Here is a 25,297-nt window from a genome sequence, read left to right as displayed (position 1 = left end):
TATGATCATCTTATATCGATGCATCTTAATAGATCATATGACCGGTGAACGCGTCCTTATTCACCTTTTATACTTTCAGATTTTAAGGGATCCAATTCCAATATTAGTTGGTACAACTAACTTATCATGAGGACAAGAAAATAAGCAATCCTTGAAGAATCTTTTATTTCTTCAACATATGTCTAATACTCAATATGCACATTTTCGAAATGTAGCAAGCGTTCATGACAATTTATGAACTTTATACTAGTAAACTTCAAGTTTACCATGACATGTGCCTTTTTTGCTTTAGTAAATTTCAGATTTACTATTATATGAATAAATTTTCAGATTTACTACTTCAAAAGTAGATTTCAAAATAACTCTTCTTAGTTATTCTGCTTTATTCAGAGGTGAGTTGTGATATCATCACAATCAAGTGCACGTTTGCATTAATAAGTTTCTCATTCTCCAGGAATGGAATATAATCGTGCCTTAAGCCTATCAAATTCTAATAGCTTATAACCTCTTTCATGATATTGCTATTTCAGGAGCAAATCGAGGCATATATCATATATTGCTACCACATTCATTTCAAGAATGGATCAAATTGTCATCTTTCAAACCTATCATTTATTGCTACCACATTCACTTCATGAAATGGAGCATATTCAATAGGACATGTTTCATGACTTTTCATGAAATACCCATTATTTTGTCTTAGCCATCATTATATCATCAATATGGTGCATTGAGATTCAAAATCAACGTCTTATCCATATATAGACGTCTTAAGCATAAATAGATGGGGCTTGAACCCAACATCTTATAATCACGGTGCATCATATCTTATGATTTTTTTGGTGTGATAGAACTTCAATCCACCGTCTTACCCTTTAGCCAATGACATAATATGTCAAAAGGGACCAAACTTGATCTTCACAAATGTATTTTCTCTATCACAAGAGTTGAGGAAATAATATCATGGTTAAGTCTTTAAATAAAAGATACCCCGTAGAAAAGTGATAGTAACAAGAGTCTAACGTAGAAGTAAATAAGAAAACTTACCTATTCACTGTGACTAATATCCAAATAAATCACAAAGTGGAGGCATGATGATAACTTTTAAATCACCAAACAAAATTTTCTGAAATCAAATCTCCCAAATCGCCAAACAAACGGATAAATCTTATGCGCTCATTATTAAATAGGCAGAGATCAATTTTTTTTAGGACCAATAAATTTTTAAGCTTTAGAACAAAACACATTAATCATTAATATGAACAAATAAAAAATAACAAATCCAAATCTTTTACCAAAAAAGTGTTTGTGACTTTAAATTACCTCATTCGTCTTTCATGCTGCAAAGAGTGTTTGCTACAAATGGTAGAGTCTCGTGCTGATAACGTGTTATGAAATATAAAATCAGAACAAGAAGAATAGAGAGAGAAAAGAGAGCAATTCTTATTTCTCTTGAGAGTTTTTTGATGAGTTCATTATAATAAAGGAAAATTCCTTTATTTATAGGGAAAACTACATATTCACTATATATGGTAAAGTAGACATTCACTGAATATGGTAATATATTTATAACACGAAAAATATTTTTGCTCCATTTCAAATAATTTGATAATATATATGTAACACAAAGAATATTTTTGCTCTATTTCAAATAATTTGATATATTTTTGTTCCTTTTCTGTTGATAGTTTCGCGGATGAGAATGATTCCCACAGAGAAACTTGTTTTCGTTTGGTTCCATCTTCCGGGCCATCTTTCCTATAAAACTGCATGGCCTACGTCCACTTACACTGAATTAGTAAACCATTTACCTCCCTTTTTTCCCGTACCGTCACATATATAAGACCTGTAACATCCACTCGAAAATCGAGTTAATATTTCATATGATTATTCAATTGGGATAACTTTGTAAGAAAGTTAATCAAACTTTATTGTATAATTCAAAATAAAGTCACTTAATTACTAGTGTTTCACCTACAAAAGTTACCCGATCAATTTAGGTGTTTTTTTCATTAAATTTTGCTAGTATGAAATTTTATATTAAGCCAAAAATTTAAGAATAAAAGACTACCTATTTTCACCATTTTATTTACCTACACATTTGATCCTATCCGCTAAAACTATGTATATGAGTCAAATATATTCATTCAACAAAAGTACCCGTTTATTTTAAGAAAAATTACATAAACTAGCATTTTTAAAACTATAATTACAATAAATAGCAATACTTTTTCAAAATTACAACTTATAGCAAAAATAGTAATATTTTACCCACTTCATAGTAATAGAAGAATATGTATTTTCTAGTTGTGCATATGTATTTATGAGTAATACATATATATTTGTATATGTATTTATATAGCAATATTTTACTTAATTACAAAATACAATTTGTTACTTTTCGTAATTATGACACTGTTGCTATAAAAGAGTTGCTATTTTTGAAATTTTCACATTTTACCCTCATTATCTCCTGAATGATGCTCCCTTTCAAGATTACCAATAGTTATGTGACTTTTGGCTTATTATAAAATAAAATTGACCGACTGTCTAAAAGTGGGCTTCTTATTATTAAATGTTGTGCCCAGTCAAACACCCTCCCAGAAATTGAAACGAGGGAATAATTTGCACAGTACTATCAATCATTCGGGCCTATAATGGGAATTCTGCCTACCTTATTGAATGATCTTGGTGGCTAATGATAGTATGATACAATATATACTAATGCATTTGAACCAAAGGAACCAGGAAAGGACATATACTTAGTACATGTTTTTCCTGTATAGTCTTGGCAATGGTGGATCTTGGTTCAGAGCAGACTACACAACCCTTTACTCACGTTAACATGTCCACTAAGAGAAAAGAGCTTCTTTCAAATGTCATGGAAAGGACTTCACAATGGTACTCTATTTCACCTTTTTGTTGTTTCCCAGTGTTCTTTTCCACCTACTCTTTATGCAGTTTTTCTATGAATGAGTGGCCTTTTTATATTATCTACAGGATCTTATCCCAGGATATCCCTAGTGACATGACTGTTCATGTTGGAAGAACTTCCTTTGCTCTGCACAAGGTACATTCCTTGTTCTAATAAGTTCCAACTAATTTCAAGAACACCATCAAGATTGTTCTTTTCACTAACTAATTACCCTTATTACGGCCAGTTGTTTGCAGTTATTTTTAGGAGGCCTAATAATGTAAATTTATTTAGTCATAACACATAAACAAACACTCAAACTTAGATTCAATTGACAAGTAAGCAGTCCAATTTTGAGAGTGCATATCTAGACACCTCAACTCGTCTCTACTGTGTCCAGCTTACAAAATGACCATCTAGACACCTTCAAAATTTATGTGTCACATTAATGTCGGGTGTTCCCGAGACACAATGGGGACAAGTTGGAGTATTCAGTTTCCAGTCAAGGAGTCTAGATATGCACTCTAAAAGTTGGAGTTTTTACTTGCTAGCCGAGGCCTAGTTTTAGTGTCTGTTTATGTTTATGTATTATCCCTAGTTGGAGTTTTTACTTTTCAGGTGAGGCCAAGTTTGAGTGTTTGTTTATGTGTTATACCTCCTCATTATTTATATTCTCGGTGTGTAGACATGCACTCTCAATATTGGAGATTTTACTTGCCAATTATGGCCAAGTTTGAGTGTCTGTTTATGTATTATGCCTAGTTGGAGTTTTACTTTTCAGGTGAGGCCAAGTTTGAGTGTCTGCTTATGTGTTATACCTCCTCATTATTTATATTCTCGGAGTATAAAAGTTAAACTCTTCATTAAAAGGGGCAATCTTTGATGTGTCCATGCAGTTCCCACTAGTTTCAAAGTGTGGATGCATAAGGAAGTTGGTCTCAAAATCCAGTGATGTTAAGCTTTCTGCAATTGAAATCCCTGACATTCCTGGTGGAGCAGAGGCATTTGAACTTGCAGCAAAATTTTGTTATGAAATAAACTTTGAGATAAGCTCAGGAAACATTGCTTTGCTTAGATGTGTGGCAGAATATCTTGAGATGACAGATGAGTATGCAGTTGGAAATTTGGTTGGATTAACAGAGGCCTACTTAAATAAAGTTGCACTTAAGAGCATTGCAAGTTCAGTTTCCATTTTGCACTCTTCAGAAAAACTTCTTCCCATTGCAGAAGATATAAAATTAGTGAACAGAAGCATAGACACAATTTCATACATAGTCTGCAAGGATAGTCAATATGGCTTGAATTCCTCGACATTTGATTGGTGGGCTGAGGATTTAACTGTCCTACGAATTGATTTTTTCCAAAGGGTTTTGATTGCTATGTTGTCAAGGGGATTCAAACAGCATGAACTTGGACCAATATTAATGCTCTATGCACAGAAATCCCTTGGAGATTTGGTGAGGACTTATCCCTTGAATTTGGATTATTTTGCTTGAGAAAATGATAATATATATATATATATATATGTGGCATGAATTAGGAAAAGTGCGTCCTTACACGAGTCAATTTTGTCAAAGACAATAAGGTCGTGCATTTCAAGTATAAGAGAAACCAAAAGTGCACAATTTTAATAAATGCAAAGGTCTAAAACTGCTTAGGTGTACTAAAGGATTATTTTAGACCAACCACCAAAAATAAGGGAGTAATTTTGTCCTCCTTTTCTATTTAGTTAAGTGAAATATTTATTAACATGATTTTCTTGTCATTCCAGGATATATCAGGAAAGGGGAGGAAAAGTATTGAGGCAAGAAAAGAACATGAAAAGAGGGTTGTTTTAGAAACCATTGTTAGTCTTTTGCCAAAGGAGAAAAGTGCCTTGTCAGTGAGCTTTCTCTCGTTGCTTCTCCGAGCAGCAATATATCTAGAAACCACAGTCTCTTGCAGGGTTGATTTGGAGAAGAGAATGTCATTGCAACTTGGACAGGCTGTATTAGATGATTTATTAATTCCTTCATATTCATTAACAGGAGATACATTGTTTGATGTTGAAACTGTGAAACGTATTATGATGAATTTCCTAGAGTATGAAATGGTGGGAAATCGATTAGGTTTCAATGATGAAGAGAATGTGTCTCCATCAGCAAGTGACATGGGGAAAGTCGGGAAACTCATGCAAGATTACCTTGCTGAAATAGCCTCGGACAGTAATCTCTCTGTTTCAGAGTTTATTAGCGTTGCTAAAGTCATTCCAGAGCAATCAAGGATCACAGAAGATATGATGTACAAGGCAATTGACATGTATTTAAAGGTATGTAAGTTGAATCTTTGATACTCTACTAAATACTAACCCCCCCCCCCCCACCCACCTTCAATTTGTTTGTTTGACTTGGCACGGAGTTTAGGAAAGTAAAAAAGACTTTTGAATCTTGTAGTCTTAAATTAACGAAATGTAGAATATACCAATATGTCCTTTAATCTTATGGTCTTGAGAACCCCATGCAAAAGCTTAGAAGTAAAGAGTTGTCAAAAAGGAAAAGAGACGTTCTTTTGGAAACTGACTAAAAAGGAAAGTAAGACAAACAAATTGAAACGGAAGGAGTAATACTTATAATCAACTGATTTAGTACCTCGAAATATGTTCTTTAATCTCATAAAGGATTTATAGGTTGCACCTGAACTGTGTCAATGTTGTCGTTTGGGATGTAAAGTAGTATTTGAATCATTATGATCTCTTGCATAAATCCATTAAGGGCCTAATTCAGTTAAGTAAGAAAATATTTTTATAGTACACAAGTGATAACTAAGGAAGATCACATGTTTCTGCCTAGGGATTTTCAAGATCTTAAACATGTTCTGTATCTATGTTCTTTTAAGTGTGTCATTCGCATTTGATAAGGTTCATAGTCATGCAGCTGCAAGAAAAACGTTTTGAAACTTCAAACAATGCTATTTATTCTATTTTCTACATTGCCATATCAGGGTAGCTACAAAGGATTATCTATTGTGAACACAAACTAAAACTCCCAAGTAAACCCTATCGGAACCTGTTTCTAATCTTCTAGCTTTGCACCATTTGAAGGCACATCGAGCTCTAAGTGATGTTGAGAGGAAAAATGTTTGCAGTGTTATGAACTGTCAAAAGCTAACTCGAGAAGCTCGTGCTCATGCTGCTCAGAATGAGAGGCTCCCTGTTCAGATTGTCGTGCAAGTGATTTACTATGAGCAACAACGCCTTCGCGAAGTTATGGATGTTTGCTTAGTAGAGCCAGATCCTCCTTCTCTTCCATCTAAAGTCAATTGGTTCTCCACTGACATTCTCCCTGTTACAGACGAAGTCTCAAGTCTAAAAAGAGAAAATCAGGATCTAAAATTTGAGTTGATGAAATTGAAAATGAAGTTGAAAGAAATTCAAAAATGTGATGACAAATCAGCTGCTAGCACCCCTTTTGGGACAACGACTCCACCTTTGGATAAGCCTCGTTTTCCAGGAAAATCTTTCATAAGTGCAGTATCCAGAAAGCTTGGCAAACTGTACCCATCGTTTGGAGCTGATGAAGTCACAATGCCAACGCAGAGCAAAGAGGAAAATAAACCAAGTAGAAATAGGCGTAATTCCATATCATGATGCAACTATATTTTCCATTAGGTTGTTGGTACAGTACCAATGGTACTGACTCTTGTTGAAGTAGAGTGCACTATTTGAATTCTTGAAAAGGCTGGGTCGTTTGATAGGAAAACAAGTTATCCCGGATTAGCTATCTCTAGATTAGTTATCCCACCCTCAAGGAGGGATAAGAAAAACACTACAATCTTGGAATAACTAATCTCGGGATGAGTTATCTTATGCATTTTGTTCCAACCAAACATGGAATAAATTCCTCTTCTAAATTAATCCCGAGATTCATTATCCGTATCTCTTCTACCAAACCGAATTATCTATATTTCTATCTTTTGTTCTCCGTTTTAATGATTTTGCTAATCATGTTGTTATATATAAGTATTTAACTCCTGCTTACTAGTATATTATTTTTTATATAAATTTCTCCATTTACAAAGATCAAAGCAGGCAGTTCAGCAACCCGATGGGAAAGCAGGAAAAGACAAGGCTTTAAGGGTGGATAGACCGTCCACCCAGTGCTGCTACCCACTTATAGTAGGGTGGGGCTAAAGTGGAGCTAGAGACCGGTAAGCAACAACCAAAATGAAATGGAAATATGAATGTTAGGCACACCTATCAGAATATATCCGAACAGACCAATTACCAGGTCCACGTAGCAATACCTATCATTGCTGCATAACCATAAAAAGCATAATTAAAAATGTTGGATTTACTGAAGGCAGTCTGCAAATTTTATATCGAAATCTGTATCTTTTCATATCAACGCACTCCTAGCCATGCACCACTCCAGATCTTGCGAGATTAATTAAGAGTAGGGGGATCAAATGTGCACATTGCCGAAAAAGGGCTACAAGTGTAATGATCCTTCTACATGATGATTCCACATAAACACCTTACTTAACAAAGACGGGAGTTTTTTTCCCCACTTCGCTTTCCCCTTGTTTTGAAGGAAGGGGACTAAAGATTTTGGGATTACATTTTCAAAAAAAAAATTGGAAACGTTGTTTGTTCATAAAAGTTGGTCAACTTTGAAAAATTACTCTTCAAAAAATTTTCAAGTTCCAAAAACTGGCCCAAACCAGTATTTGGATGAAATTTCATTCACTCACAAAATATTAATTTTTTTACAAGTAACATCCATGTCCTGACACAACTTCAAGATCCAAAAACTATTTTCCATACAACTTCAAAAACTCTTTTTTTTTTTTTTAAGTTTCAACTAAATCTAAGTAAATAATGGTACTGTAGACAAAAAAAAAACTTTACTAACAAACAGCCGTCAGTTACATAAAACACTATAACATCAGTTAAAGAAGCTTGCTTAATTCTATTTGCAACGGATAGCCTCTTATAAGTATAGATATCTTGCTACTTTATGAGGTAATAACAACTCTCAATTTAGAAATAATCAGCTCTTAGATGTATACACAACCTAACCTTGATAAAAAAATTGAGTAGCTCTATACGACGTCGAAGCTTTACTACTGCCTGTATAAACTGAATCCGCATCACTGTTTGACCAACTCTAAAAATCACAACTCAATTCATCACTCCCAGATGAACTTGAAGTTGCAGTCATACCCTTATCAATGCACTAATCGATCAATGATTCTCCATACGTATGCAAGGAAACTTTCTCAAGCTGTATTCGGCTATCTTCCCCTAGTATCCTAGGATTCAACTCCATTGCAGAGCGAAAGTCCAGCATTGAAGCAGAAAAGAGATCACTTGGTCCCTGAATGTATTTTGTGGGCCTCGTTTTATTTGAAACTGATACAGCTTGATCATGGATGCGCTTGGGTTGTGATTTTGAGCCTGCTAAATCCAAACAAGGTTTTATTAATCTCTTTAAGAAAACATCGAGCCCATAATTCAACACATTTATGGCATCTGTTGATATCTGTAGGCCTTCTGTCTCCGACTTCCGTTCCAACCATTTCTTTAGAAAGTTGGAGTCAGGCAGCTCACGAGTGCTATTACAACTTTCAATACCGTGTAAAGGGGATGACGCTGATCTGTGACATACCAGTTTCGGTGTTCCCCTAGCATTCAGGGAGATACCAAGGGGAGCAGTTACACAGCTTCTACCATGAATGCTACCCAATGATAGCAACTCAGTAGCACTTTGATGCTCTCTTGCTTTTGGTGAATTATCTTCAGAAGCAGCAGTTTTCCAATGAGGCTGTGGAGGACATGGCCGGTCCTTGAATTTGCGATCACGAAGAGTAGGAGTCCTCCCCTTTCTAGGAGACTGAGGAAACGCATCCCTGCATAGTGACTGGAGAGTGCCTCTTTGATATCCATTTGGAACTTTGACATGAAATGAAGCCTGCATCATGCCATCTTTTGGCGGAGGTGTCTTGGCAGTACAAGCATTTTTTATAATTGCTCGAATAAGTGCATTATGAAGGCAGATATTATCTCTCCCCAACAATCCAATGCAGAACTTCTCAAACTCTGCCTTGCTAAGCTTTAGACTCAAGTATTTGCTTAATGCAGTAAAATATTTCTCTGCCCTTTGTTGACCAATCTTCTTTTCAATCCGAAGCTTCAGCTGGTAAGTGTCAATTCGGGGGCAAACCCGATTTATGGGCATTCTCATTCCCGTATTCACTTTAACACTGAACAGAAGCAGTTAAATAATCAGGAAAAGTACCATGAAATCAATAGGATAAAGAGCACCTCGGCTCAATCCATTAACAAAGCTGATTTCAGAAGCAACATCCACTGTATGCGCTCATTATATCCTGGGTAACCAAATTCTGCAAGAAATTTGTAAACAAATGAAGAAAAAAGAAACTCATTACGTCTTTCCAGCAACAATGATTTATAAACTTCTTAAAAATAGAAGTAAAGAGTTCATCAAGTTTGGTAAGAAGTCACTACTGCACTCCCAATCCAATGAAGTAGCACATACAAGCAAGACAAATTCGGGTCTCTTTTTATACAAAATTTTGGAAGGCTCCATGTGATAGTATTCCATCTCATGACAGAATACAAGTAAAACTATTTTTGAGTTAAAAGAAGATGCCACAACTACTTAATTAGCAGAACCATTGGGTAGTAATTTCATGTGTAGTCAATCAACTCATTGATTGGAGATCCTAGGGGTATATAGAACAGAAATTTGCACTTTTTAATAACTGTGGTGTCGGGGCCAGCTTACACACACCTGTATTTTGTCTCTTGTCTCTGATGGAATTTAACCCTGCAACCTCATGGTGCTCAACCCACTTCATTGATCACTAAGCCACACCCTTAGTCAATTTGTAGTTTTAAAAATCAAAAGCACCGAATCAATAATTGATCGTCCACTACTCGAGGCTAGAAGGGCAAAACCCTTTTTACTCCTTAATCCTCGTCCTCTCCTTTAGACAAGGAAGCCCTCATACCATATTTGACTAGCATGTGCTGAACATATACTCATCATTGTTTCACATTACATCAACTTAATTTCAACCTCTGAGCAAGCGAAAGATAATAATTTACACACAAAACAAACCTTGTTTTACGTTCTAGCAAACAGATGAAGTCATCATTATACACATTCTAGAAGAAACAGGTGGGACCAAAATCCCAATTACAGAACGCTAAGCAAACAAAGCATATTCCCAAATTAACACTGAATTATCCAAGAAACAGTAAAAATAAGTAACAAAAAATGAAAAGAAACAAACTGTACTATACCCCAAGTAAAATTATCAAGTTCAAGAACAAACCCACTAGTGTAATCGCGATCACAAGAAGATAATAAACCCCATAAACCTCAATAAAACTCCAAGAAAATAAACAACAGAGACAAACAAAACTCACCTGAGCTAATGAAGAAGTAATGTAATCAAGAAAAATGGGGTTGAATTTAGGAGAATTAAGTATGCAAGTGTGATGGGAGCAAGAAATTGGAAGGATTAGGGCTTGTAAGCAACACTGAATTTTCGAAGCTTCTAAAGGGAGAGTCAAAGGGAAGTCAATGACACGTGCGGGTTTACAGGTGTGGTGTAGTGAATGCGTTGTCGTATGTTGTGTTTTATTTGGAGTTTTGTTATAAGGATTAGTCATTTAGGTTGCGTTTGTTTGGGGTGGGGGGGTTTACCAATCATGCATATATATATACAGTGAGGAGATGGAACTTGGGAACTTGCAAATATTTGTAAAGTTTTGAGTTTGCAAAGTACAAACATAAGTCAGCTCAGCCTTTAGCTGGTCGGTTCTCTAAAAACTAAGCACTAGTACTAACAAAGTAAGAAGTACGGTACCAAGAGTGTGTCGATGTCCAAGTGGATAAAAGCATTAAAATATTCACACTCTTATGTTCATCAAAAAAGGTGTGTGCCGGGGATGGGGATGGGGGATGGGGTTTAGGGGTTTGGGGAGGAAGAGGAATTATATTTGTTTTGGCTATGAAAAAATTCACTTTATTTGAGATTTTTAAAGTTGAAGTAGAAATTATGTTTGATAATATTTTGCATAAAAATATTTATATTTAAATGTACAACAACAACAGCCCAATATATTCCCACACAGTGAGGTCTGGAGAGGGTAAAATATACGCAGTCCATATCGCTATCTTCGAAGAAGTAGAGAGACTGTTTTCGATAGAACCCCGACTCAAGAGAAAGAATAGTATAGTAAGGTCGTAATGCAACTCGAAACATGATATATAACATAACACAAATAAGCGAATATTTAAATGTATTTTAAAAAATTAAAAAATATAAGTTTAACATGAAACATAATTCAAATAAAGTGAAAAAGTTTTTTGTTTTTTTAAAGTGAATTTTTTCATAGTCAAACAACTCCTAAGATAGAGAGGAACATATGTACTCTTCCAAATTCAAAATATTTATCACATTTTGCTTCTCGGGAAGCAATTTAACTGCTACTTTCTCTGTTAATTTTTTCTTCTCCACTATATTAAAAATAGATGTCCAACAGTATTTGTCCAGTTTGAAAAATAATAAAGAATTTATCCTTTTCTACTCATTTTATCCTTGTAAATAAATACTACTCCCTCAGTTTCGAAAAGAATGACCTACTTTAATTTTTAGTTCGTTTAAAAAAGAATGACCCCTCTTCTTTTTTGACAATACTTTAATTTCAACTTTCCACATGACATGTGTAATACCCCGTATTTCCTAAGCTCATTTTAACTCTCAGTATATGAGTTATTCCATATAAATTTTTTTAAATACTCAGTATTTTTCAGTTTAGACCTTACCAATGCGTAAAAAATTCAGTCAGCTTTCCAACGATATAAAGTTCGCCCAAATTCGATACCCGGGCAAAGAGTTAGAGTCATTTTAATGAAACAGTGTACCACCTGGTACTTCAATGCGTCGCGGAGGCCGTATAAATAGCAATAGTCATTTTTCAGTGAGCCAACGCGATACCACCGCGTCGTGTCATAAACCTAGTTCACAATTATCAAAATCTAGTAAGGCAATGCGATCATGGCGCGTCAGGCCATACAATTAGAGATTGTCCTCAGTCAGGTTCACAAGGTCAGTACAGTCGTCCTTCAGCTCAGTCCGATCGCCCGAATTAGCAGGGTGCTACTTCTAGTGCCACTAGTGGGCAACGCCCAAACAGGCTTTATGCACTTCAGTCCAGACAACACTAGGAAAGTTCTCTTGATGCGGTCACTAGTACATTACAGATCTTCCATTTGCATATTCATGCCTTATTAGACCCAGGTGCTTCTCCGTCTTTTGTAACTCATTGCATAGTAGTCAACTTTAAGTTAGACTAGAAATCTTAACATAACCTTTCTTAGTGCTTACCTCAGTAGGTAAATCTATTTTAGCCAAATGAGTATACAGAAATTGCTCGGTTACAGTATTTCAGAAAAATCCCTTCAGTTAATTTCAGTAATAGAGTCATTCCATTTCAGTTTCTTGATGAACCAATTCTTGAATGATGGGGTAGTACCTCAGTTTCAGTTGGTTTAAGTTTGAATCTCTAGATTGAACTGGTAGAAAGAGAAGTTGAGAATTCAAAGTTAGTCAATGTTGAGGTTGCTATATAATGATTGTTGGGGGCAGTAAAAAACTAAGAATTTTATGTCAGAAGGAAGTACTAGCAGTGGACTTTACATTATCAGAAGTATTCTTTCAGAATGAGTTTAGTGTTTATAAGCATTGTCATATCTCAAACTCTAAAGTAAAGTAGTTTCAGTTCGATTTAGAGTTTATTAAGTGGCTCACAGACTTAGAATAATGGCTTTAAGCTAAGGAGGAGATGATAGAACAAGTAACCAAGTCAGACTTTTAGATTTTAGTAGTAATGTCAGTATGTGTAGAGAAGCAGTGGGAGAGGCTGATGCCGAACCCGTCCTTACCTCAGTGCAAAATTTTGAACTTCAGCTATCACAATATCTACTAACGCAGTACATGCCAGATCTATGATCATAGGTCCTATTAGTGCACATTATCAAAAATCATGTATGCTTACAGTTTCTAGTATGAGGAGTTCCAGTCTCCTCAGTGTTACAAATCGTGTTCCATGAATACAAAAACTCTAAACTTAGGTCATGCAGCTTATGACTCATGTATTCATGCCTTATAGTATGCTTAGTTTCCATGACTTATGTTATACTCCTAATGATCAGCTAAATTCAGATTTCATCATGTATATCCTCAGTTTAGATCCCTTGATAAAATCAAGGATAGTGATGTTCTATTCCTCAGGCCTCAGTTAAGTGTCAAGTTCAGTATAGTGCCATTCATGCTTTAGGTCCTCATATTTTAATCTTCAGTGAACTCTCCTTACGAAATGATGTAGTGATAAGCAGTTGCTTAGAAGGGAAAGATTAGATGTTTTATGTTAAGAAAAGATTGTTGCATGCTAGTTTTACACGAGGTTGTAGTTATGAAGAAAGGCTTGAATGTCATGTTGATAAGTAAGCGGCTAAATATATTTTGGAGATTTGCGTGGGCTTCAACATAGTGGGAGAATTCCGTATAGCTCAGACCTCAGTAGGTAGAGTTATTAGTGCCCATATTACAAAATTTTAGCCATATGGTGAATTCTCATTCAGATGTTTTATCCAGATCATGACAAGATTTCTTTGCTCCCTAAAGTCAGTAGAACTTTATAGAAAGAGTGTCAAGAAATGCTTCAGTTGAGTATAAGTTTTCAGAATGAGTTAGTCAGTAAATCCAGGAATTCAGTTTAGCAATCAGCCGGACATGCTCGTACGGTTTCCCCATCTTTCCACCTAGTCGTACTATTCGAAGTTTCATGAATATGACTATTCCAAGATAGAGCATCCTAGTAGTTACGAGTTCAGCCCAGTTCATGTGTCATGCCTCAGTTTTATATCTCAGATATTTAGTCACGAATCAGTTTGTAGGTACCCCGTGCATCATTTCAATTTTTCTTCAGAATCCCAGTCAAGTCAGCATTCTCTGGAGGACATAAAATCCCAAAGGAGAGATGCATTATAAACCCCTGAGCTTTCATGTCCTAAACCTTTCAGTTTCTCTTCACGCAATAAGATCCAGTTTGAAATAACGGGTGCTCATAAGTTGAATTTCAAGTCCCAATATTAGTCGTATGACATGTATCCAAGAAATCAATTCAGTTCATGTATCACGTTTCAAAATCAGTTATGTTCTCATATTCCCGTTCTTACATGTTCAATAAATGATCTCAAGTTCAGTCATATTTTTAGCTTGAGGTGACAGTCTCCCTTAGTTGTACTCGATTCCATGATCCAGTTATAGTTATAAACTTAGTATCCATTACCGTTGCATATTCAATTATGCATTCATGAATCAGTTTAGTTATGTATTCCATGCATCAGACATGCATATTCAATATGAAAATTCAGCTTGTCAGTAGTTCAGTCATGTATTCCATGTATCAGATATGCATATTTAGGGTGTAAACTCAGTATATCAGTGTTTCTCAGCTTAATCAGTTTCATTCAAGGACGAATGCTCCCAAGGGGAAGATATTGTAATACCCCGTATTTCCTAAGCTCATTTTAACTCTTAGTACATGAGTTATTCCTTATAAACTTTTATAAATAATCAGTATTTTTTAGTTTAGAGGTTACCAATGCGTAGAAAATTCAGTCAGCTTTCCAACGATATAAAGCTCGCCCAAATCTGATACCCGGGCGAAGAGTTAGAGCCATTTTAGTGAAATAGTGTAACACCTGGTACTTCAATGAGTCGCGAAGTCCGTATAAATGGAAATAGTCATTTTTCAGTGAGCCAACGCGATACACCGCGTCGCTCCATAAGACCAGTTCACAATTGTCAAAATCCAGCAAAGCAACGCGATCATGGCACGTCGCGCCAAGGGTGAAATTTACATCCAGTGTTGCTCTGCGATTCCATCGCGTCGCGCCACTAGCCAATTTCCCAATTGTTACTTTTCCAGTATAGCTCTGCAATAATGACACGTCACGCCAAGGCCCAGTTTCCCATCCAGTAAGGCACTGCAATGGCGTCACGTCGCGCCATCAGCCCTGTTCCCAGTTGTCCACTTTCCAGTGGCACGATGCGATTGTACCGCATCGCGCCAGGGGCCCAAATCGGGTTTTCAGTGACGAAAATTAAAACCTTCCAGGGGTAATAGGGTCTTTCTCCATGACCCAGATCAGCCTTAAACATGAAATTATGCCCTAAATACCCTATTTATATCATTATTCACTCACTTTTCTCAAGATTTAAAATATTCTCTCTCAGAGAGGCAAAAATCCTAGTTCAAGAAATCAAGGTCAATCCTCCAATAACCTTAAAGAAAGAATCTTCTAAGTTATGTTAGATGTTCATCCATGGATCCTTACCTCCCATGGAGCCCAAGAACCCTTTTTCAAAATACAACTTTTTGATTTCATTAATTTTATGTTTGAATTTGAAATTGAGTATTGTATTCATGATGTTCATGTGTTGGCCATTACCATGTGAACTAATCCATGATCCCCAAGTGTTTGCTAAATTTCCTATGTGAAGTAAATAATAAAATCAAGACAGGTCATTATGTGTTCCCAATCATGTACAAGTTTATGCCCTAAAAGAGTTTGATAAAATACTTATGTGACTTGACTAGTGAAAACATGATATGTTAATATGTGATTCCATTCATGCACAAGATAATGTATATCAAGTGTTTGACAGAATGTCTAAATGAGTGTATTGTTAGCAAGCAAGTATTGTTATGCCTTTATGACCATGCTATGTTTTACTTTTTATGCTATCGAGTCTTGGGGGTATTTAATACCCGACAATCTAGCTGTTTACCTAGAGCCAGTGTCAGTTACAGAATAGTATCAGTCATGTCACGATCAGTAGTACTTAGTCAGTTATAGAACTCAGTGAAACTCAGTATCAATCCAAATCCAGTCAGTTAACATGCTCAGTAACAGTTCAGTCAAGCCTAGTACAGTCTCGTAATCAGTTTGGTATCTTCAGTTGGGAGTAGGATTCAGTACCGAGCGAACCCTGGGATGGGGGCATTTCTATTAGTATAGGGTTTGACCCTTAGTAGCAATCCTTGAGTTACAAAACTACGTAGCCAGCATAGGTTGGGATGACTTCCTATTAGATAAGAGTCGACACATCTCTCTTGGGTTTTTCTATTAGATAAGGGTTGACAAAATATCTTCCTGCTAGTTAGGGTTAACTTACAGCCAGTGTTAGTACCTGTGGCATAGTATTAGCACCCTTCTAACTGGGGTTACAGGTTGGACCCCAATCAATTCAGAGCGGGGCATATCGATTATATGATTACCTCCCACAGTTTCAGTATCGGTCTTCAATCTAGAACTCAGTTCAGTTCTACAGAATTAAGATTATCAGACACAGTTACTTAATATCAGCAATTCAGCTATCAGTAACTTCAAATTTTCAGTTACTCAGTATCAGAACTCACTACTTAGCTTCAGAAAAGCTCATTTATAGTATACATATATACACAGTATTACATACTCAGTATTTACAGTAGTTTCAGTTGTTCATGTACTCTCATATTCAGTTACTTTATTTTATTCAGTCAGTTATTGTTCATGCATATAAACCTTTGTAGTCAGCCTTACCTCATTTAGCATACCAGTATATTTCCACGTACTGATTACATACCCATCTTTTGCACTATGATTTTTCATATCATAGGTTCAGATGCTCAGGTTCCTAACCGCGTTTAGCTAGATTCAGTCAGCAATAACAGATTTAGTAGTGAGTCCTCATCTACCAAGGATATGCTTTTATTTCAGTATTTCAGTTTAATAGTAGCTCAGTAGTCGGAGTTACTTGGGGGCTTGGCCCATCAACTTCACTTTCAAACAGTTCAGATTAGAGGCTTTCAGATTTGATTTTCAAATAGTATTCAGTTTTATGGATAGTTATTTCAGATGCTATGTTTTATCAGTATTTCAAATATTTTGAACCTTATGGCATTTCATCAAATTCCATATTATTTATAGTATTATTATTCAGTGCTCACAATAGATATCAGTCATGGATTAGCTTGTGGTCCTTTAGGGTCGTAAGCACCATATGACGACTGTGGGGTGGTCTCGGGTCGTTAAAAATTTAGTATAAGAGGCTAAGGTTCAATAGAGTCCTAGGGAGTTAGAAAGCCGCATCTAATAGAGTCTTGTGCATGGGTGTGTAGCGTGCCACACTTATAGACAGGAGGCTATGAGATGTTTTAGGAAAAATTTTCCTTCTTTCAGTGTTCATGTCGTGCGAGTAAGCATAAGCTTTAGTTAAACTCTTAGTATAATCCTTTTCTTCCTTATGGTTACAGAACATGCCTCCCAAAAAGACTAATGAAAGAAGGACTAGAAATCAGTCAGCACCTCAGCCCGTTCAGGCAGATCCCCTGGACGAGCATGTCTCCCGTACAAAATTCAAAATTGCTTTCACTACCTTAGCTTATTCAGTAGTTGCTCAGAACAACCTACAGGCTATTGTCCTAGCTAGTCTTTAGGGTTTAAACTAAGCAGAGCAAGGGGGAGAAGAGTAGGAAGAAAGATAGAAAGAATAAAAGAGTCAGAATAAGTAGTTTTAGGCCAAGGTTAGAGGGTGGTAACCATTCCAGTTCTGTCAGAAATTTTTAGTCCCAAATTCTTTGGTAACTAGGGCTCCAGTGCCAAAGATTAAAAATATCAATCGAGATAGCACATCAGACTCTAAGTCTCAAGGTAGCATGAAAAGAGGTCGTATCCTCCCACTTTGCCAAAAATATGATAGAAATCATCAAGGTGTGTGTAGGGCTGGCAGTGACATATGTTTTGGGTATGGAAATCCAGGCTATACAATTAGAGATTGTCTTAAGAGAGGTTCACAGGGTTAGTATAGTCGTCCTTCAGCTCAGTTTAATCGCCCAAATCAACAGGGTGCTACTTCCAGTGTCATCAGTGGGCAATGCCCAAACAGGATTTATGCACTTCAGTCCAGACAAGATCAGGTAAGCTTTTTTAATGCGGTCACTGGTACGTTACAGATCTTCCATTAACATATTCATGCCTTATTAGACCAGAAGCTTCTATGTCATTTGTAACTCATTGCATAGCAGTCAACTTTAAGTCAGACTAGAAATCTTAACATAACCTTTCTTAGTGCTCACCTCAGTAGGAAAATTTATTCCAGCTAGATGAGTATACAGAAATTGCTTGGTTACAGTATTTTAGAAAAACTTCTTCAGTTAATTTCAGTAATAGAGTCATTCTATTTCAGTTTCTTAATGAACCAATTCTTGAATGATGGGGTAGTACCTCAGTTTCAGTTGGTTTAAGTTTGAATCACTAGATTGAACTAGTAGAAAGAGAAGTTGAGAATTCTAAGTTAGTCAATGTTAAGGTTGCTATATTATGATTGTTGGGGGAAATAAAAAGCTAAGAATTTTGTGTCTAAAAGAAGTACTAGCAGTGGACCTTACATTATCAGAAGTAGTCTTTCAGAATGAGTTTAGTATTTATGAGCATTGTCATATCTCAGACTCTAGAGTAAAGTAGTTTCAGTTCGATTTTGAGTTTATTAAGTGGCTCACAGACTTAGAATAATGGCTTTAAGATAACAAGGATATGGTAGAACAACTAACCAAGTCAGACTTTTAGATTTTAGTAGTAATGTCAGTATGTGCAGAGAAGCAGTGGGAGAGGTCGATGCCCAACCCGTCCTTACCTCAATGCAAAGTCTTGCACTTCAGTTATCACGATATCTACTAACACAGTACATGTTAGATCTATAATCATAGCTCCTATGCATGCACATTATCGAAAATAATGTATGCTTACATTTTCTAGTATAAAAAGTTCCAATATCCTCAGTGTTACAAATCGTGTTCCATGAATACAAAAACTCCAAACTTAGGTCATGCAGCTCATGACTCATGTATTCATGCCTTACAGTGTGCTTAGTTTCCATGACTTATGCTATACTCCTAATGATCAGCTAAATTCAGATTTCGTCATGTATATCCTAAGTTTAAATCGCTTGATAAAATCAAGGATAGTGATGTTCTATTCCTCAGGCCTCAGTTAAGTGTCAAGTTTGGTATAGTGTCATTCATGCTTCAGGTCCTCATGTTTTAACCTTTAGTGAACTCTTCTTATGAAATGATGTAGTGATAAGCAGTTTCTTAGAAGGGAGAGAGTAGATGTTTTATGTTAAGAAAAGATTGTTCCATGCTAGTTTTACATGAGGTTGTAGTTTTGAAGAAAGGCTTGAATGTCATGTTGATATGTAAGCGGCTAAATGCTTTTCGGAGATTTGCGTAGGTTTCAACATAGTGGGAGAGTTTAGTATAGCTCAGACCTTAGTAGGTAGAGTTATTAGTGCCCATATTACAGAATTTAAGCCATATGGTGAATTCTCATTCAGATGTCTTATCCAGACCATGACAAGATTTCCTTGCTCCCTAAAGTCAGTAGAACTTTATAGAAAGAGTGTCAAGAAATGCTCCAATTGAGTATAAGTTTTCAGAATGAGTTAGTCCATAAATCCAGGAATTCAGTTTAGCAGTCAGCCGGACATGTTCGTACGGTTTCCACATCTTTCCACCAAGTTGTACTATCTGAAGTTTCGTGAATATGACTATTCCAAGATAGAGCATCCTAGTAGTTACAAGTTCAACCCAGTTCATGTATCATGCCTCAGTTTCGTATCTTAGATATTAATTCACGAATTAGTTTGTAGGTGACCCGTGCATCGTCTCAGTTTTTCTTCAGAATCCCAGTCAAGTCAGCATTCTACGGGGGACATAAAGTACCAAGGGGGAAATGCATTATAAGCCCTCGAGCTTTCATGTCCTAAACCTTTTAGTTTCTCTTCACGGAACAATATCCAGTTTGAAATAACGGGTGCTCCTAAGTTGACTCTCAAGTCCCAATATCAGACATATGATATTTGTACAAGAAATCAATTCAGTTCATGTATCACGTTTCAAACTGAATCATGTTCTCATGTTCCTATTCATACATGTTCAGTAATTGATCTATGGTTCCTTAGTATTTTCAACTTAAGGTGACAGTCTTCCTTAGTTACAATCAGGTCCATGATACAGTTATAATTATAAACTTAGTATCCATTACCGTTGCATATTCAGTCATGCATTCATGAATCAGTTTAGTCATGTATTCCATGCATCAAATATGCATATTCAGTATGAAAATTCAGCTTGTTAGTAGTTCATTCATGTATTCCATGCATCAGATATGCATGTTCAGTGTGTAAACTTAGTATATCAGTGCTTCTCAACTTAATCAGTCTCATTCGAGGATGAATGTTCCCAAGAGGGAGATATTGTAATACCCCGTATTTCCTAAGCTCATTTTAACTCTCAGTACATGAGTTATTCCATATAAATTTTTCTAAATACTCAGCATTTTTCAGTTTAGAGCTTACCAATGCGTAGAAAATTCAGTCAGCTTTCCAACGATATAAAGTTCGCCCAAATTTGATACCCAGACGAAGAGTTAGAGCTATTTTAGTGAAACAGTGTTCCACCTATTACTTTAACGCGCTGCGAAAAACGTATAAGTGGCAATAGTCATTTTTCAGTGAGCCAACGCGATACCAACACATCACGCCATAAGCCCAGTTCACAATTTTCAAAATCTAGTAAGGAAACGCGATCATGGCGAGTCGTGTCAAGGGTGAAATTCGCATCTAGTGTTGCTCCGCAATTCCACCGCATCGCACCACCAGCCAATTTCCCAATGGTCACTTTTACAGTATTGCTCTACGATAATGGAACGTCGTGCCAAGGCCTAGTTTCCAGTCCAGTGAGGCACCGTGATGGCGTCATGTCACGCCATCTGCCCAGTTCTCAGTTGTCCACTTTCCAATAGCACGATGCGATTGTGTCGCGTCGCACCAGGGGCCCAAATTGGGTTTTTAGTGACGGAAATTAAAAATATTCCTGGGGTAATAGGGTCTTTCTCCATGACCCAGATTAACCTTAAACACAAAATTATGCCCTAAATACCCTATTATATCACTATTCACTCACTTTTCTCAAGATTTAAAACATTCTCTCTCAAAGAGGCAAAAAGTTTAGTTCAAGAAATCAAGGTCAATCCTCAAGAAATCCTCCAAGAACCTTCAAGAATGAATGTTCTAAGGTATGTTAGATATTCATCCATGGATCCTTACCTTCTATGGAGCCCAAGAAACCTTTTTCAAAATACAAGTTTTAGATTTCATGAATTCTATATTTGAATTTGAAATTGAGTATTGTATTCATGTTGTTCATGTGTTGGCCATTACCATGTGAACTAATCCATGCTCCCCAAGTGTTTGCTAAATTGCCTATGTGAATTAAATAGTAGAATCAAGACAGAATAAATTGCCTATGTGAATTAAATAGTAGAATCAAGACAGTTTATTATGTCTTTCTAATCATGTACAAGTTTATGCCTTAAAAGAGTTTGATAAAATACTTATGTGACTTGACTAGTGAAAACATGATATGTTAATATGTGATTCCATTCATGCACAAGATTATGTCTATCAAGTGTTTGACTGAATGTCTAAATTAGTGTATTGTTAGCAAGCAAGTATTGTTATGCCTTTATGATCATGCTATGTTTTACTTTTTATGCTATCGAGTCCTGGGGTATTTAATACCCGATAATCTAGCTGTTTACCTAGAGCCAGTGTCAGTTACATAATTGTATCAGTCATGTCACGATCAGTAGTACTCAGTCAGTTATAGAACTCAGTGAAACTCAGTATCAGTCCAAATCCAGTCAGTTAACACTCTCAGTAACAGTTCAGTCAATCCTAGTACAGTCTCGTGATCAGTTCAGTTTCTTTAGTTGGGAGTAAGATTCTACACCGAGTGAACTCAGGGATGGGGGCATTCCTGTTAGTATAGGGTTTGACACTTAGTAGCAATCCCTGAGTTACAGAACTACGTAGCCAGCGTAGGTTGGGATGATTTCTTGTTAGATAAGGGTTGACACATCTCTCTTGGATTTTTCTGTTATATAAGGGATGACAAAATGTCTTCCTGCTAGTTAGGGTTAACTCACAGCCAGTATTAGTACCCGTGGCATGGTATTAGCACCCTTCCAACTAGGGTTATAGGTTGGTCCCTAATCAATTCAGAGCGGGGCATGTTGGTTAGATGATTACCTCTCACAGTTTCAGTCTCGATCTTCAGTGTAAAACTCAGTTCAGTTCTACAAAATCAAGATTATCAGACACAGTCACTTAGTATCAGTAATTTAGTTATCAGTAACTTCAGATTTTTAGTTACTCAGTATCAGAACTTACTACTTAACTACAGAAAAGCTAAGTTACAGTATACATATATGCACAGTATTATATACTCAGTTTTTACAGTAGTTTTAGTTGTCCATGTACTCTCATATTCAGTTACTCTATATTATTCAGTCGGTTATTGTTCATGCATATGAGCTCTTGCATTCAGCCTTACCTCATATAGCATACCAGTACATTCCCACGTACTGATTGTATACTAGTTTCTTACGCTATGATGTTTCATATCATAGGTTCGAACGCTCAGGTTCCTGACCGTGTTTAGCCAGATTCAGCCAATAGTAGCAGATTTAGTAGTGAGTCCTCATCTATCGAGGACATGCTTTTGTTTCAGTATTCTAGTTTATCAGTAGCTCAGTAGTCGGAGTTAGTTGGAGGCTTGTCCCATCAACTCTACTTTCAGACAGTTTAGATTAGAGACTTTCAGACTAGATTTTTTTATAGTATTCAGTTTTATAGACTGTTATTTTAGATGCTATGTTTTATCAGTATTTCAGATGTTTTGAACCTTATGGCAATTCATCCAAATTCTGCATTCTTTACAGTATTATTATTCAGTGCTCACAATAGATATCAGTCATGAGTTAGCTTGTGGTCCTTCCGGGTCGTAAGCATCGTGTGACGACTAGTTTAGGACCACAAGATTAAAGAACATTTTGGTACATTTGACACAACTTTAATTTTAGGCCTCAAGATTCAAAAGTCTTCTTTATTTTCTTAAACTTTGTGTCATGTCAAAGTAGATCATTCTTTTTAAAATAGAGGGAGTATATTACTACTATTCATAACTGAGTGTATTTTTTAATATATTAAATTCATTATATTCAAATAATGATATGATAAAATTATCCCTATTATTTATTGTTTATTAACATGTGTGTCAAATCAATAGTGAACAAGTATTGTTGGACGAAAGGAGTAATTATTTAGTGCTAAATTGAAAATGTATATCCTTCGTCCATCTTTACTTGTCCACCATACTAAAAGTAGATGTCCAATAATACTTTTCAAACTTAACGGATAATTTATCCGTTTGTGTCTATTTTGTCCTTAGTATTTAATGTTATTATAATGCATGTATTCTCAAAACATTAAACATATTACATTCAAATTGTAGTATAGTATAATTATCTTTATTATTTATTATTTCTTAAATTGTGTGTCAAGTCAATAGTGGACAATTATTATTGGATGGAGGAAATATACTTTAAAATTTTTATCCGTTTCAATTTTCAATCTCGAAAAGTGAAAATTACAATTATTTTCGAAAAGAGGGATCTCAATTACATGGCATATTTTCTTGGCTTCCATTGGTGAACAGGTTCTCTGAAGGCTGGGAAATCACCACCTACTGATTCTGTCGTCCAGTTCCGTCCCTTTAGCAATTCATCTATACCTATCATTAATCCTTATGCAGCCTTAGCTAAAAAATATTCAATCATTATTAATCTCAATGCAAACAAATAAATTCAAGAGAATAAGCAGGAACTAATCCCAATTCCTATTAAAATGATTGATTTCAAGAATGTTGTTCCACTAATTAAGTGGACTGAACAGAAAGTTAGACGATTGTATATCATAGAGAACCTTCAATATGCTATTGTGGATAAAGTTTCTTACGAATGGCTTGAGTTATCAAAATTAAGAACGTAAATACTTTTACAATGTGGACTTAAAGGTAATTGCAAAGTAGGTTTTTTTGCGTAATAGGCATGTATTAATCAGTCTTGCATTAAAGGAGGATTTCATTTATATTCTGTCTAAAAGTGTTTACCACATTAATGAAAAAGATGGAAACTTGTATCAAATGCGTTCACTTATTTATGATTCTAACTTCAAGCTTGATGAAGAAATAACTCAAGTAATAGCATAGATCTCCTTTCCTGATCTTCTGCACACATTTTTTTGTCAATGAATCGTTGTTTTCATTAGCCTCTGTTGTTGGTAAACCCCTGCATTTAGATGTAGCAACTATCAATAAAACACGCCCAAGTTGTGCTAGGGTGAAAATTCAATTAGATATTTTGGATAAAAGACATCAATATATGATGATGGATATATAAAATGAAGCTACAAAGAAAATGAGGAGCATAAATGTTAAAATTAACTATGATATAATTTTTTCCTATTGTAAGAAGTGTAAGCTACAGGGGCATGAAGAGGTGGAATGTAGAATCTTCCATCCAGAATTAAGGAAATATCAATAGAAGAGGGAAAAGAATTTCAAGAACAGGGTCCTCAGCAGAAGCATCAGCAGGCCAATGGTCAAAATAGATGGAGATCGGGACGAGACAATAGAAGGTGGCATCCAACAAACAGGAGATTGTTAAAAACAAAGATGACGAATATGTCCTGGGTGATGATGCAGAAAAAGTAAAAGATCTAAAGAAAAAAATTGTGACAGAAAAATCATTTGATGTGTTGACAGATGAATCACAAGAGCTAGGGATGAAAAACATAGGAAAAGGTGTTAAAGCATAGGAAATGACTACAAAAGAATAGGTGTCAAATTCTTTTGACACTACTAGAAATTAGTATTTTTCCAACAGTTGTTGTAATCGGAATGTAATCGAAAAATAAGGTATTTCCAACAACCTTTCGACCGTTTCATGATAGTCAAAATATAACTTGTCGAAAAAATATTTTCGACTACAGTGGTCGAAAGTTTTCAACTACAATGATCGAAATATTAATAAACTAATTAAAAATAATTATTTAATAATTATAAGTATTCTGACTACTGTAGTCGAAAATTAATAAATAATTATTTAATAATTATAAATATTTTGACTAGTGTAGTCGAAATTTTAATAAATAATTATTTAATAATTATAATTATTCCGACTACCGTAGTCAGAATTTTAATAAATAAACATTTAATAATAAAATCTTTTCGATTATTATGGTCGGAAACTAATAAAATAATTATTTTGACTATTGTGGTCGGTATTTTTAATTGTTTAATTTTTTTCTGACAAGTGTCGTTGGAAATCTTAATCTTTTTCTGAAAAGTATTTACTTTTC

The 25,297-nt window shown here is 35.6% G+C and overlaps 2 protein-coding genes across 2 annotated transcripts; one reads left to right on the top strand and one right to left on the bottom strand.

Annotated features, from left to right (window-relative positions):
- Positions 1 to 2,563: 2,563 nt before the first annotated feature.
- On the top strand, positions 2,564 to 6,827 carry LOC107858635 (BTB/POZ domain-containing protein SR1IP1). Its single transcript, XM_016703377.2, has 5 exons — positions 2,564 to 2,901; positions 3,001 to 3,070; positions 3,811 to 4,371; positions 4,686 to 5,222; positions 5,994 to 6,827. Exons 1-5 carry the CDS (start codon positions 2,795 to 2,797, stop codon positions 6,537 to 6,539), a joined length of 1,821 nt encoding a protein of 606 aa, XP_016558863.1. The 5' UTR covers positions 2,564 to 2,794; the 3' UTR covers positions 6,540 to 6,827.
- Positions 6,828 to 7,780: 953 nt separating this feature from the next.
- On the bottom strand, positions 7,781 to 10,824 carry LOC107858636. Its single transcript, XM_016703379.2, has 2 exons — positions 10,347 to 10,824; positions 7,781 to 9,295 (listed from the first exon to the last, which is right to left on the bottom strand). The coding sequence occupies exon 2, from the start codon at positions 9,133 to 9,135 to the stop codon at positions 8,128 to 8,130; it is 1,008 nt and encodes a 335-aa protein (XP_016558865.1). The 5' UTR covers positions 9,136 to 9,295; positions 10,347 to 10,824; the 3' UTR covers positions 7,781 to 8,127.
- Between the last annotated feature and the right edge of the window lie 14,473 nt (positions 10,825 to 25,297).

The sequence above is a fragment of the Capsicum annuum genome, chromosome 2 (assembly GCF_002878395.1).
Source record: "Capsicum annuum cultivar UCD-10X-F1 chromosome 2, UCD10Xv1.1, whole genome shotgun sequence".
Lineage (NCBI taxonomy): Eukaryota > Viridiplantae > Streptophyta > Magnoliopsida > Solanales > Solanaceae > Capsicum > Capsicum annuum.
The sequence above is the reverse complement of the archived record's forward strand: the minus strand, read 5'-3'. Positions and strand labels throughout refer to the sequence as shown.